The sequence below is a fragment of the Osmerus eperlanus genome, chromosome 20 (genome assembly GCF_963692335.1).
Source record: "Osmerus eperlanus chromosome 20, fOsmEpe2.1, whole genome shotgun sequence".
NCBI lineage: Eukaryota > Metazoa > Chordata > Actinopteri > Osmeriformes > Osmeridae > Osmerus > Osmerus eperlanus.
Window position 1 is genome coordinate 12,765,847 of NC_085037.1, and position 15,264 is coordinate 12,781,110.

At 44.7% G+C, this 15,264-nt stretch overlaps 3 protein-coding genes across 4 annotated transcripts in view; 1 reads left to right on the forward strand and 2 right to left on the reverse strand.

Moving 5' to 3' along the window:
* Nucleotides 1-15,264, reverse strand: part of cdcp1b (CUB domain containing protein 1b) — an 80,747-nt gene that overhangs the window by 49,646 nt on the left and 15,837 nt on the right. The gene's annotated exons all lie outside the window — the stretch shown is intronic.
* LOC134040708 (transmembrane protein 42) lies at nt 1,517-5,912 on the forward strand. The gene is made up of 3 exons (XM_062486749.1): nt 1,517-1,831; nt 2,526-2,672; nt 3,406-5,912. The coding sequence occupies exons 1-3, from the start codon at nt 1,655-1,657 to the stop codon at nt 3,547-3,549; spliced, it is 468 nt and encodes a 155-aa protein (XP_062342733.1). The 5' UTR covers nt 1,517-1,654; the 3' UTR covers nt 3,550-5,912.
* On the reverse strand, nt 7,280-15,194 carry LOC134040697 (palmitoyltransferase ZDHHC3-like). Of its 2 annotated transcripts, none has more exons than XM_062486734.1 (7): nt 14,926-15,194; nt 12,552-12,880; nt 12,184-12,308; nt 10,776-10,872; nt 10,485-10,566; nt 9,486-9,616; nt 7,280-9,295 (listed from the first exon to the last, which is right to left on the reverse strand). In XM_062486734.1, the coding sequence occupies exons 2-7, from the start codon at nt 12,852-12,854 to the stop codon at nt 9,137-9,139; spliced, it is 897 nt and encodes a 298-aa protein (XP_062342718.1). In that variant the 5' UTR covers nt 12,855-12,880; nt 14,926-15,194; the 3' UTR covers nt 7,280-9,136. The 2 variants fall into 2 exon arrangements, with proteins under 2 accessions (XP_062342718.1, XP_062342717.1); XM_062486733.1 differs by having other exon boundaries at nt 14,597-15,180.

Genomic DNA, 15,264 nt, shown 5'->3' on the forward strand with positions numbered 1-15,264 from the left:
ATTATTCTTTTGAGAGTGTGCCGATGACGACAGCCTAATAAACTTGGAGGAGATGGTGAAAGCTCTTTGGCTGTAAGCCTGTCGATTGACTGCAGTAAGACACACTAGTTGATTCAGAACTTGAATTTGAGAAAAGTTCTGAAAGTTAAATGTTGTTGTTGAAGACTGTTATTTCTGTTTCATTCTATTGATAGTTTTGGACAGTTGAATGTAGTTTCCCTTCCTTAATTGACTGAAAGAAAAGTGGGTTAATCTATTCAGAAACCTCTTGTTATCCCAACTGGTAGTTGATTATTATGTTATATATCTGCAGTTATGTGGTTCCTAGTTTAGGTTGCGGTTGATAGAGGCCTACGCCATACTACATCTGGTCAGGATCTCCAAACCAATCAGCTGTTGCCTCATTTTTAAAGGGCGGTTGCTAGGAAGAACTTTAGAGCCATCTACTGGTGAGTCACAGCAGCCTAAAGGAAGCCGAGGAAAATACGTTGACGACTGAATCGATGCATCCCCACAACCAGTCAGTGGAATTTCAAAGCTTTGACAACGACTAGAAGACTCTCAGTACCAAGCAACTGATTGCGTAATTGTGAGGAAGTGAGTTACAGCTGAGATTAAACTGTTGTATCTGTCCGCTTGTGGGAATGTGATCCACAACAATGACCCGACAATTTATTTACTGCCATTTATTCTTAATCTAGCTAATTAACATCAAATATAATTTGACTAAAATCAAAATATGTATGAACTGCAGTACCTTCTTCATGTGTTTTTGGAGTTAGATGTACATAGTCTGGCTTATCTTCTGAGAGCTCCAGCAGTCTGAAGGGCAGAGATAGGGTCTGGACTGAGTGGCCCTCCACTTGTTGCTGTGATGGGATGTTTTTAGGTAATGAACCTTCATGGTCCAGATCATCAGAATGCTGCAGGGACACAGGGACTTTCAGCCAGAAGGACTCCATAAAAGAGAGAGAGAGAAGAGGGGGGGAGTGAGAGAGAGAGGGGGGACACAGAGAGACAGAGAGAGGGAAGGAAGGAGAAGGGAAGGATAGAGACAGAGAGGGGGGGGGGGGTAGAGACTGTCTGGATCAGAGTGATACTGGACCTGATATATAGCTTTGCCCCATTTCATTAGAATGGATCTAGCCACTCCACCCAACATTAATGAAGCCAAGAAGAAAAAGCATTATCCAAAATCTCGTCTGGTTAAATTACTGTTTGATGATGAGAATGAAGGGACATCTGGCTTTTCATTTAATTGTATATAAATTATATAATAGCCATTGTATTAATTTGACAAATTTAGGGCAATTATCGTAATTCATCATAATTACGCTAATTGATTGGGTACAGCCATTGTGAGGCACTTAAGACACAAATCAATGTAATGGGCGGTTCGAAACAATCCATTCACGAAAACGTATTTCTGAACGAATGGAATTCCTGTTTAGAAACTACTTATCCCACAATGCCACACAAACGCTGTTGTCCAACCGTTGCATACCTAGCCGCCAACTGTGTGTTTTGATTGGTGTGGCTGCAACCGGACGGTTGTTAGTAAGAATTGCAGCAGATCTTCACCAGCAAGACACCGCTCATGCTTGTAGCTATAGAAATGTGATGGATTAGAAAATTATGTGCTTCGGTTGTCATCATGTTTCCCGGAGTTTTCTATGCATTGCTTGCGGGTTTTCTAGGCGCCGTCGCGTCGTCGTCGGCGAAGCTGTCTCTAGGAGCCGATTACCTAAAAGGTGTATGTGAAACCGGAATGAGGACGTGGGGAGAGCAGCGGAAATTTAGACAAGCGGACGAAACTACCGCTTGTGACTGGGTGAGGCATAGCCACAGTTTAAGATCTTGAATTATTCATACGATGGGATTCGGGTGTCTTTGAATAATGTAGGTATCACTGTGCCCGCCGAGTAATTTCTCAACAAAGCGGGAAGTTGGGAGGTTTCCAGTGTTGAGTTTAGCGCTTTTGGTTCCGGCTCGCGTGTTGAGCAGCATCACCGTCCGCGTCCTTCCCGGGACAGACGCATCATGTCGTGCTCGTGCGGTACCCGCGTGCCAGGACGACATTGCAGCCTTGTAACCTAGTGTTTTGGCATGTATCAGATATTTGTGTTATAAACTCACACCATAACCAAATACAGTTTGTTTAATTAGTCAAATCTGTCACGTGAATATCTCGTTTAAATACGCCACTTTCCTGCTTTGACTAAATGACCTTCAAGGCGGTCGGCACATATTTTTTAACTGCCATAATTTCACGGTTGACTAATAATTGAAATCTTCAATAGCTACAGCAGATTTTGACAAACGATACCGACTGCAAAAGGGCCCTGACATCTCAAATACAGCCGTTAAACCGGCAGCAGCCAGTTCAATTTACACCAATGGAGTGCATCCCCTGACAGTTAAAACCTACAGTTCATACAATTGCAGACATGCTCCACGGATGTGAATCTCCGTGACCGTTCCAGCCCGCATTAATCTGTTAACCCCCGGCTCTCGTCTTGTTCCAGCTGCACATCCCGTTGCGTCTTCTGTGCGGTGGCCTGTTGTTCACTTGCAATGCCGTGATGTGGACGTTTCTGGCCAAGGCCCTCAGGTACTCCTCCTCCTCCACCCGAACTACTGTGACCACCACAGCCTCCAACTTCATCTCCTCCGTGAGTATCTCTTTAATACCTTCATCTAGTAACAATATGTCACTTTACTACTATACTACTCTATAGGGCTGTATGGTGTTAGTTATACTCAGGTAACACAGTGCTGTGGCTTAATCTCTGTGAGTATATGAATACCTATAAACAACATATGTAACTAGTTTAGCACACTATAGTGCTACGTACACAATCCTCTGTGAGTATATACTACCTTTAACAATGTGCGGTATTGTAAAGTGCAGTACTACTTAGACTCTGGTAATGAGGCACTGTAGCATCAAGTACTCTGTTCCCACACACTTACAACCTCACATTCCCTCCTTGTGTAGTAAATATTTCATAACAGCTACAAATAGCAGCCCCATAGAGAGTGGTGTGTAACCTTAACTAAGAAACTTTGTGTCCATGGCACTCTCTGGCATCTCTGTGGAGGGGAACTTACTGAACTTAATAATTTAGTCTTGGAATGTACCATTTTAAGTACATAATATGAACCGAAATGACGTCTTTAATAGAATCCAGAAATGGGGATTCCAAACAACACATTTAGCAGTTGATTCCAGAAGATGTAAAAAAAAAAAAAAAAGTCTAATCACAGTCACAAGTATGCACACATACACACACACACACACACACACACACACAAACCCAAAACATGAATGACATTTTTACCATTTCAGCTGAATGTTTCTGACTAATAGCCACTGAATAATTAAGTACATTTATTTTTACTCAGGCATTTCTTGGCCAGCTAATCTTCGGGGAGACCCACATTACGTTGTGGTGGGTGGGGGTCTCTCTCACTTTCTCTGGCCTCCTGGTCCTGCAGAGGGGCTCTCCTCACGACGGGCAGAGAGTTGTCGCTAAGAAGAACGAGTGAACTGACACTCATACCAACGGCACAACTCACCGGGACAATTCACTGGTGAAGAAGAGAGATGGGAAAGAAATAATGAAAAATAATAATAGTAATGCAATCTTTCTGACGATGTATCAAGCATTCCTTTTTCTTGGGTGATGGATGTGTAGGTCTTTGGGTAAAGATAGTCACTGTCAGATAGCTCCCAATGGGGTATTACTCCACAGCTGGGTAACGGGGTAGAGGGAATCATCCACAACCAGGGGATGAACAGGGGAGTCAGGTGGCCGAGCGGTGAGGGAATCGGGCTAGTAATCCGAAGGTTGCCAGTTCGATTCCCGGCCGTGCCAACTGACGTTGTGTCCTTGGGCAAGGCACTTCACCCTACTTGCCTCGGGGGAATGTCCCTGTACTTACTGTAAGTCGCTCTGGATAAGAGCGTCTGCTAAATAACTAAATGTAAATGTTTGTTCCCCATTGAAATGCCGAGCGACTTATTTCACAAAGCTTTATTTTATGTATTTCGTAAGATAACGACACTCACTGTAAAGTCTCTCACCACCGCGTTGATGCATGTTCAAGGTGATGTTTGAGCTGAGTCTGTGAGCCAACCAAAACAAGCCGTAGCTTGTTCATTTACCTATTCAAGGTTCTCAAAGATGATGACACACAGCTATGGCCGTACCGTGTCCCGTCAAGATGTAACCTATCAAAGAGCGCCACTAGTTTGCTGGATTGTGTCGACATTTGTCCTTGCCTCGATGACAGATGTTTGCAATTTTCCTGAACCCAGATAAATCACACCAAAGTGTACCAAAATGGCGATCAACTTCTAGGATCCAGACGCCATCTATGATGGTCATGATATTAACTAATGTAATTCCATTTGACCTGACCTTTTCGAACATAAAAATAAGAAGATTGCAACTAAACCTTATTTAAAGAGTCTTTGTCGTTATCAGGGTTGGCACTAAATTGCCTTCCTGATGAACCTTTGCCAGCAGCTTATTCCTTAGTTTTACAGTGAAAACCTGATCAAAACTAATCTTGCTCTTGAGGAAGGCACAATCTTTCCTTCAGTGTCCCTGGAGAGGTGAAGAGGCTCCTGAACACTGACAGGCTACTGTCCCCGCTTGGTTCTCTGCATGCTCGTCCTCCAACAATGATCTCCAATACTCCATAACACTGTGACGTGAAATATCGGGAGGGCTCTTGGAGTCGGAACAGCAACACTACAGCAAGAACGACGACAGTTGCAGCTGTGGAAGGGAGTTTGGTGTTCCCCGACAGCGATCACACTTTGCTGTTGTTTCTGATACATATCAATCCTCATATGCATGCAACATTAAATGGTAGCTATAACAACTGTAGCTATGAGGACTCTGTATCCAGCTGACGATCTCACACTATGAAATCAGTAGTCTTTCCAGCTGCAGCCTAGTCTGCAAGTTTCGTATCGTGTGATTTGAAATACAATAGAGTACTTCCCTGGAAATGTGATTATATCTATGCTATCGAGCTATCTGTTCAGGAGACACTCGTGTTGATGTTTCTCCAGTTAATCAGATCTGCGACAAATACTATTTAAATCCTCACAAATACTCTTTGATCGTTTGCTTGTGCCTGCTTGGAGTCTTAGATGAGTAGTCATGGCGCCTGAGGTCCATGTCGTTGGATCTACCAGGCAAGCTCAATCAAGCACAGATGGAAGTCTTTGATAGGAATTAAAATACTATCGGTCTGCTGTTTCATCTGAGGTTTAAACCTGTGAAATCCACCTTTAGTTTAGAGGAGAAATCACTGGATTGAAGTAGTATCATTTCATGAATATTCTCTTTATTTACACTTCATGCAAGAGTTGATTGTTTATCTATATGTAACCATATACTGTGTGGATATAAACTATTAAGATTAGACAAGGAAGCTTATATTATACATATAGTGACCTTTAAAGCTGTGTGTTTTCAAGATAATTCCAGCACAAGCAATCAAAGTAAAGCAAATGCTGTACATATACAGTTTACATTAACAAGAGCCAGAAATCAGTTAAACCTCAAATGGTTACTTAAAAAAATAAAATAAACACTCATTGTTACAAAATGCCTCAGTTATAGTGTTTGGTAAGGGGTCAAGTATCAGTAAATGTAAGGCAGATATTAACACTTCATAACAGCCACGTGTCTGCACACACTACCAGAGATTGGGTAAACCAAGGTAGTGACGTGTATGCACTGATGGTCTGTCATATCTTATGTACAATGTTGGAAATTTACATTTGTAAGAGTGTAAATATTTTCTATCAACAGAAAAAAAAAAAAAAAAACGTTTTATGGACATGTAATAAGTTGTCTCATACAAGTTTGAGATGCACAATGTTTGAATAATGATTGAATAAACACCTCATCAAGAATATTGTCACAGCCAGTCCTTTATTGCTGTGAGCTTGACAGCGTATTCACCAACTGACTGGGTTGTGTAGGAAGAGGAATTTATAAAGTATTTAGACACCAAGGCCACAAATCTGACAGTTATATCTGATGAGCTGCTGGCAAAATATTTCTCTTAACAAACTGTCAAAACATTGCGCAATCACAACCCGGAAAAAGACAATAAACAATTTGAGAAGACCTTTACATTTTATTCCATTTCCGTACGAAAGTAAACGAAACAGATATACTTTGCATTCAGAATAACATATTTCTTTAACCCTTGTGCTGCCTTCGGGTCACATGACCCAAAGGTTCATAACGAACCATCGTTGTGTTTACCCAATTTTACCCAATACAAAAACAAATAAAAATAATTTTCTTTTAACCTTTGCAATGTGGGGGGTCTGAGACAACCCGACGGTTAAAAGAAAATGCTTCACTTTGTTTTTGTATGCGGTAAAGTTGTCGCAATACGACGGTGGGTCACAATGACTGATGGGTCAGAATGACCCGAAGATAACACAAGGGTTAAATAGAAGCACATGGTGAATAGCTTCTTTTTTCTTTTCTTTTTACAGCAAATATTTGTATGTGCGTACACAAACACTGAGGGAGACAGCAGTATGAGGAATGTGTTCAATAGGAATAGCTCAGGCAGATCAATAGATCTCATGTCCAAATCCCCCCACCCACCCACCGCTGTACTGAAAATCACCTCAGAGAAAAGCATCTGCTTAATGTACACATCATAATCATTTCCCTTCTGTGTGAGTGTCTTAAACCACCCCCAACATCTACAAGCTGGCTCAATGACATGAATCCCAGCTTGTCTCCAGCATCACTCAACACAAAGATTATCTCTATACGGTAAGATGGCAGCTAGCTAGCTGTCTTATCTCTATACGGTAAGATGGCAGCTAGCTAGCTGTCTTATCTCTATACGGTAAGATGGCAGCTAGCTAGCTGTCTTATCTCTATACGGTAAGATGGCAGCTAGCTAGCTGTCTTATCTCTATACGGTAAGATGGCAGCTAGCTAGCTGTCTTATCTCAATACGGTAAGATGGCAGCTAGCTAGCTGTCTTATCTCTATAAGGTGAGGAGAAATGCCACGGACAGGAGAAGAGGTATTAAAGTACTTAGTTATGCAGGGAAAATCACATGGGTCTGTTCAATAATGCAGGATTTTACAAGGTAGAGGGCCATCTGTCCAATCAGATTGCAGCGTTGTGTTGATTATTAGTGTGCAGACATATTACGTCAGGGAGTGTCATGTCAGATTGGGACACCAAAACAGCATTTTGGATCGGAGTGACTGTGAGATCATGGAAATTGACATTTATTCATATGTGGCACTTGAACTCAATTTGAGATCAGTACGTTTTACAGAAAAATCTACACTACCTCTTAAAAGCAGCCTGACAGTTGATTTTACTTTCACTCATCTCAGGAACATGGATAGCAATTGTTTTCATTTTAAAATCAACAGAATTGGTCGAAACACATACAGAACACAGGAGCATGCATGTCTTGGCTCAGCACGGCATGATCAACATTTTCTTCCAAGACCTGTGGCAATGATAGTCAGTTATTTCTTCAAAGAAAGTCAAGTCTTCCAGACAGCCACACAGAACCCCTTGACAATCAACATGGTACACCCCATCCTAAAAAGAGCCGAACCATTCACGACATGCACGGGGAGGGGGGGGGGGGTTTGAAATGAGTTAGGAAAAGATCTCCCTCTGTAAACCATAAATTTGGCAACATAAATGTTCTCAAGCTGACAAGAATGAAGTCCTTCTATTTCTTTGTCAAAAACACATCACTCTCCTTCTGTCCATAGTAAGGCTGGTGAACACACAGGGTTCACTGTGGGATCATCCTCTCGGAAAAAAATAGTTTTCTTCCGGACATAAATGCTTCCGTGATCAGTCCTATCTGTGCCATAACAGCTCTGTGCCTGTCTGCGAAGCCTGGACACCTACGACTGTAGTGTTGCGCTCCCCACATTGACATTCTCTTCTGGCTTGCCCTTTCCAGGCCTCGATGCACATATTTTTCATTGGGCTGAGTCAGTTCTACAAGCCGCCCAGTCCCTTGATACAGAACCAAAAGCAAGCCTCAACTATCGATCATTCACAGATATACCAGCCAGACTCACGTCACACAGTGTGCTGCAGAGCTCACAGTTAGAACCATGTTGAGCTCAAATGTCAGGCTGGTACAACCGACAGGCCTACTGACTAGCTGGCTTGTGGACAGGTTCTGGCCAAGCCTGGCTGGGTTCTAAATGGATTCTGGCTGGGTTCTAAATGGATTCTGGCTGGGTTCTGAACTCCTGAACAAGTTCTGGTCGGGCCTGGTTGGGTTCGGGCTATCAGATCAGATAGGATAATGCTTCTACCTCAAATGGTAGCGTTAAGGCAGAGCTGCAAAACTATTTATTTACCAACTGTAACTAACAGCCAACTGACTACTTTACTGAAGCAAATCAACTGCAGTGTGTCGGCTAAATACTGTGCTATTTCTCAAATCTAACATTGGGCATTTACTATTTACTACGGACTACAGGCTGACAGCAAGATGTTACACAATTTACATGACGAAAAACTGATCATGTACCGCTTGCTTCCTCGGAAGACAAAATACTTTGTTTCCGAGCTTTGCTTTAAACTGGAGAACAACGTTGATTTCTGCCCCGTGATGGTGTTGTAGAGTCCTCGAAACAGGAAGTGACTATGTACAGGGAATACTTTAGGTTTAGTGTGTCCCCACAGAGCAGGATCCTGGCCTGTCTGCAAGTGCTTTCACAGTCATACCTCCTGAACGTGAGAAACGTTGTGAGAAAAATGGTTGTAAACAGAAAAAAGTTATAATTCCACATGGCTATCACGAGTCATCCTCAAGCCAAAAGAGAGGAAGAAGGCAAAACAAAAAGTGACAAGATTTTTTTTTTTTTACGTTTTCTTTTTTTAAAACAAGCAAAATGCCAACCAGACAGTTCAATCAAGAGCACCCTGGAAATTTAAAATGATCCAAATCACAAAAAAGTAGAAAATGGAGTTGTCAGAGTTTATGCTTGGTGAAATCCAGGAAGACTTGTACGCATCATCAGTCCGCGCCACCCAAACAGCGGCTGACTGTATGTACAGAACACACAGCGAGCTTAGCTTCCGAACCTCAGACGATGTACTGCGATGGGTCCGACTTCCCGTGGTCCGGGGTAGCGAAGGGGCTGAGCCACGCTATAGAGAAGGGATGACCAAACACCACCTTCAGATTCATCCACTTGGTCTTTTTAGCCCATTTCCTCTCCTCCTTCTTCAGCTGCTCAATGCCCTGTACGGAAAACAACAGTTATGAACTGAGGGGGGAACTAATGATATCCAGCACATCTTGTGTTGTATGTGTGTGTGAAAGTGAGTGTGTGAGTGTGAATGCGTGTGTGTGGTTGAGTGTGAATGCGTGTGTTAGTGCGTGTGTGTGTGTGGTTGAGCGGTTGCCGAGGCGAGGAGTCGTGTCCACTCACCGTCTCGTCGGTGCAGATGGAGTGGACCTGAGTTCCGAACATGACGGAGGTGAAGATGAGGAAGAGGAGGCCCTCAAAGCACAGGAGGATGAGGAGGATTACGGTCGCCGGAGGAGAGAAGGAGCTGCACTCTGGGAACGGAGAGGAGGAGAATCGTAGGGAAGGAGAAGGGGATATGAGGAGAGGGGAGGCGAATGGATAGGAGGAGAAGGGTTGGGAGGAGAGGAGAAGGGGATATGAGGAGAGGGGAGGCGAATGGATAGGAGGAGAAGGGTTGGGAAGGAGAAGGGGATATGAGGAGAGGGGAGGCGAATGGATAGGAGGAGAAGGGTTGGGAAGGAGAAGGGGATATGAGGAGAGGGGAGGCGAATGGATAGGAGGAGAAGGGTTGGGAAGGAGAAGGGGATATGAGGAGAGGGGAGGCGAATGGATAGGAGGAGAAGGGTTGGGAAGGAGAAGGGGATATGAGGAGAGGGGAGGCGAATGGATAGGAGGAGAAGGGTTGGGAAGGAGAAGGGGATATGAGGAGAGGGGAGGCGAATGGATAGGAGGAGAAGGGTTGGGAAGGAGAAGGGGATATGAGGAGAGGGGAGGCGAATGGATAGGAGAAGGGTTGGGAAGGAGAAGGGGATATGAGGAGAGGGGAGGCGAATGGATAGGAGGAGAAGGGTTGGGAAGGAGAAGGGGATATGAGGAGAGGGGAGGCGAATGGATAGGAGGAGAAGGGTTGGGAAGGAGAAGGGGATATGAGGAGAGGGGAGGCGAATGGATAGGAGGAGAAGGGTTGGGAAGGAGAAGGGGATATGAGGAGAGGGGAGGCGAATGGATAGGAGGAGAAGGGTTGGGAGGAGAGGAGAAGGGGATGGCAAGGAACAAGCTTTAGACGGGAGGGGGGGGATGATCCAACCTAAAACGCCACAGAATCAAGCAAACAGCACGCGTGCGTCCACACGTCACAGATCCCGAGCCCAGTCGGACCACAGCCAGCCTGCCACTTACTCGTCCAGTCTTCCTCGAAGCAGAAGATGAAATGCAAGGCAACCATGACGAGAGAGTGGAGGGATATCAGCGCAATGTACATCTGAGAGGGAGAGAGAGAGATCATTTTGTGAAAGAAGTCATTTGAGTCTGCGTTAAAATGCGTTACGGATACCTGAATAGTAAATAAGAAAAAGGACGTCTGCTAAATTATTTAAATTAATCAAGCAGCGATGTTCTTGATGTTGTGACAGGAGTGAGAACTTGTGTCTGCTGGAGGATGCTGGGAAATCTATGAACTCAGCAACTCACAGTGAAAAGTACAAAGTATTTCTGGTTGCTTTCCCCAACGCAGTTGTTCACCCAGGGGCAGTGGTGGTCCATCTTCTTAATGCAGCGTTTACATACACTGAGAAGGGAACACACACACACACACACACATTACTATGCATGAAAAGAGAACATGAAAGCAAAAGAGAGCCCCAGATGGCGGGGGCCTGACAGATATAGGTCACATCATGACCTACACACTGCTTCCTCTGTGTAAGAAAGATTAGGCAGAATGCATACCTAAATAACAGTGAATTAAAGCACGCCCACACACACACACCAAAAAAACATCCACACACACCCACCTCCAAACACACACGCTTCCGCTTCAAAACACACACATTCACCCCCAAAACACACACACACAGGGCTGCAGAACACACTCATGTGTGCAGCTGTAGAAATAGTGACAGATGACAAATCTCACATTGATGGACGGGAGAGATAGAAAGAACCCACTGATCGGGCTGGTTTGGCTGGTTCTATTGGACAGAGTCACAAGAAAGATATACATACAGTTTGACTGAGCTAGCGAGCAGAATGATAACCCAACCTTACCCCCTCACCCTAAATCATCTAGCAATCAATACTGGAGTCAAACACAGTGCTGTCCTATTACCAGACTGTCATAGAAGTTGAAAACAAATTAATAATACCCATGCCTGGGAGCCTGTATTTGATCAGACCGGGACACACTACCACCCAAAATGTATATATACTCCCAGTATATACACAGGCTTTTGAGATGTTGTCGGCATCGTCGGTTATTGCCACTCGTCCTGAAGGCAAATCCCTTTTCAATTCATCTCATTTGTGTTTGCTCTTTTCACCTGTCCAAGTGCCACTGAAGGAGCCCAGGTGGAAGGGCTTGGTAGCTAGCTGCTGTCTAGAGAGGCCTTCAGCTGAGAGGCAGCAAGAGTGGAAAACACGTCACAGAGAACTCTGGAACAAACAGTAATATTCCCAGAGGCACTGCCTCTGCCTCTCCTAGGCTCTGCCTCTCTGGGTCTGCCTCCACTAGACTTTGCCTGTCTGTCCTAGACTCTTCCTCTCCTAGGTTCTGCCTCCACTAGGCTCTGCGCCTCCACCCTGCAGTAGCACTGATGTTTACCTGCAGTGATGGGCTGTGTCTGGGTGTTTACCTGCAGTGGAGGGCTGTGTCTGGGTGTTTACCTGCAGTGATGGGCTGTGTCTGGGTGTTTACCTGCAGTGGAGGGCTGTGTCTGGGTGTTTACCTGCAGTGATGGGCTGTGTCTGGGTGTTTACCTGCAGTGGAGGGCTGTGTCTGGGTGTTTACCTGCAGTGGAGGGCTGTGTCTGGGTGTTTACCTGCAGTGGAGGGCTGTGTCTGGGTGTTTACCTGCAGTGGAGGGCTGTGTCTGGGTGTTTACCTGCAGTGATGGGCTCGGTCAGGTTTGATGCTGCAGCACTTTGGACACTTGTAAACCACCTGACCCGGCTTCAGCTGAAGACTCTCAATAAACTCCTTGGTGGCGTTGCCCTTAGGAACGGCCCCCTGGGGAGAGGGAGGGGGGTCAGGACAGAAGGCCCTGAGTCACTCAAACTATCAAACAAAAATCGGATTTTTTAATATTGAAGTAACATTGATAATTCATATTCCCTCAAACAACTATGAGAGTGCATGCTATTGCTGTCGAGAGAGCTTTTCGGGGGTTTATTAAGAACGAAATGACAGACATTCTCCACAGACTGACAAACCGACAGAGGAGCGGAGAGAGATAGGACCGAAGAGGCTCACCGGGTCGGTGCACATGGCCCGGGCGTGAGAGGCGAGGGCGAGGAACGCCAGGGTGTTGAACAGCGCCCCGTTGAACAGGCTGTACAGCACGCTCTTGGCAGGAAGCAGCATGACAAACACCACCACGAACTCGGCGTAGAAGACGAGCATCCAGGTGATGATGCCACACACCATGCCGCAGCCGTCGCGGATGAACCACATGGCGTTGGAGCGGGACCGCAGGGGGGGAGGAGAGCAGTGCTCGGGCCTCAGGTAGCCTGCTTGCCTCTCGATGTCCCTGCTGCGATGGCCCGGACTCTTCATCCTACCACCACAACCCCACCCTCATGCTGGGGAGGTGGGGGGGGGGGGGGGGGGGAGGAGGCAGGGAGAGAGGTGGGGAGAGGGAGGGGAGATGTGGGGATGAGAAAGAGAGAGATTCCTCAAGTCAATTTTTCATTTTTTTCTGGTTAACATATCACAATTAGATGAAAGAACAAAGGAGGGGAGAAGTAATTTATTTATCTTTTTCAGGCATTATGTATCAAAAACTTACAAAAAAAATAGTTTGCTGGGTGCAGCTGCTATGAATCCCAAAAACCACAAAAGTTTTCCCTTAAATTCAGTTAAAATAAGAGGTCAGGATTTACTCCATTAATGTGGCCAATTTCATAGGATCTGCAGTATAATCTCCCATGTATGTCCGCTAATTAGGATTAACCTACTATTGTAGCCACAGACCAGGGTATCATCCCAGTACACACAACCAAATCTGGAGCTTATCGACCAACACATTTCTATAAATCTGCCAACCCACCGTGAGTAAATCTGAGCTGGCCATATTTGAACACAGTGTGTTAGTCATGCTAAAAATCTCCCCCAACTCTCCCTCTATGTTGCCATACACTCTGGTGAGAAACACACCAGAGTCAATAGACTTCAGCTATTATCTACTCCATCAATGACCTTCTGTGGTGGACTACTGGCGAGGTGTATTGAGACCGAAGGATTCCTGTTAGACTCAATGGAACTGATTGACTATAGTTAAGTCTCCCTGCCTCACAGAACAGGCTTTATCTGACCAATCTCTCAAAACAAGTTTAGATGACATTACTTGGATCTCCAGCAGTATAGTATCTGTAGTAGACAAGTATAACTTGTCAAACAGACTTGTTAGAGATTAACGAGCAGCTAAAGGAATTGCATCACACTTAGCTAAATCACACTTAATATCTAACTTTAGCAATATAACTTAAAATGAAGCTTCTGACCACATTATAACAGAGCTGTTTAAGAAATGACTCGTGCGAGATGTCCAGCCAAATGGAAGCGTCCATGAGTTATTTTTAATATGGACAGATAACATCCATCCATGAGAATGCAGGAGAAATTAATCTAAACATACGGAGTCCACAACAACAGAACAGGCAATTTACAGACCGGCGAGAAATCGTTTCATAACATTAGCTGGCATTCCTCGACGTCTCGCCCTTCTGAATATGGATGTGTTTACCCCACAAGCTCCATCAGAAATACATTATGAGTGACGCACTCTCTCTACACTTATTATGGGTTTCGGTACAAGGAAGTAGGCAGGTGTAGCATACACTTGGAGAAGTGTCAAGGAATGATTGGTGGGTGTACAGTGTTAGCAAGATAGCCCAACTTGACAGGGAAAATACGGTCTAGGGTGTCAAACATCTGTCCAGAACAGTCCCCCTTAAACCCTTTTCAATTAGACTGGATTAACTACCCTCGTGTAATAAACGTCTTAAACAGATGTTTAAACGAGAAGAAAAAAAAGATTTAACGCCCGGGAATTGGCTGGTTGCCACATCTTGACAGCGATAATGCCAAAACGATCAGTTTAGCTAACTAGCTAGCTAGATCATGTCTGCCTTCCGCAGAATCTGACCACGGTCTTTCGGTCTTTGCTAATACAGTAGTAGCCTACTATGGGTGGTACTTCCTAGCTAGTAGTAGTGGTAATATTAGCCAACTCAGCTAGCTAGCCCTCTAGCCATCAATGATTCGTGGCTAGTACTACAAGATGTGGATAAACTTACCTCTCTTTCCTCACCTGACCGAACAATCGATTGAAAGTCCTTTCTGAATGTCAAACAATCGTGGGAGGGAAAAAACCCGCAACCTTGTGTCTTAAAAGGTAAAGACGCTACAGACCGATACTAGTTGGCTGCACACCCTCCCTCTGCCTCTCCTACTTAGAGGACGAGGCACGCTTGTTCTTGCTGTGAAGTGACTAGGTTTCGATCGATTAAGTAGTTTATTTATAGGGAAATCACCGCTGGTGTTACGGGTTATGCGGGACTATCAATCGTTACTGCTCGATCACCCGCCTTGAGAGCTCCAGAAAACAGAGGGGTGACAAACCAACCAGGAAGTGTCCAGCGTTCAACGCAAAGCAATGCGCAAGTTTATTCGCCGATTGAGCCCAAGCCAGTCTTCACCTGCATCAATAGGATCAGGCGTCTCCACCTTTGGCCAATTAAATAAGTAATTTAAATGTCTATCGCCGATCCAGGGTCTGCGTTGAGGTTAACATCGCGCACAGAATTTCTCTTTTTTTTTTCTCCCTCGCCCACTTTTCAATTAAATACAATAGCTTGAGTTGTTGATTGATATAGCTCTAGATATATGGGTTGAGTTGATCTGAAAATGATTAGCTATTTTTTAACAGGTTATCTTGGCGAGTTATAAACGTTAAGCACAAACA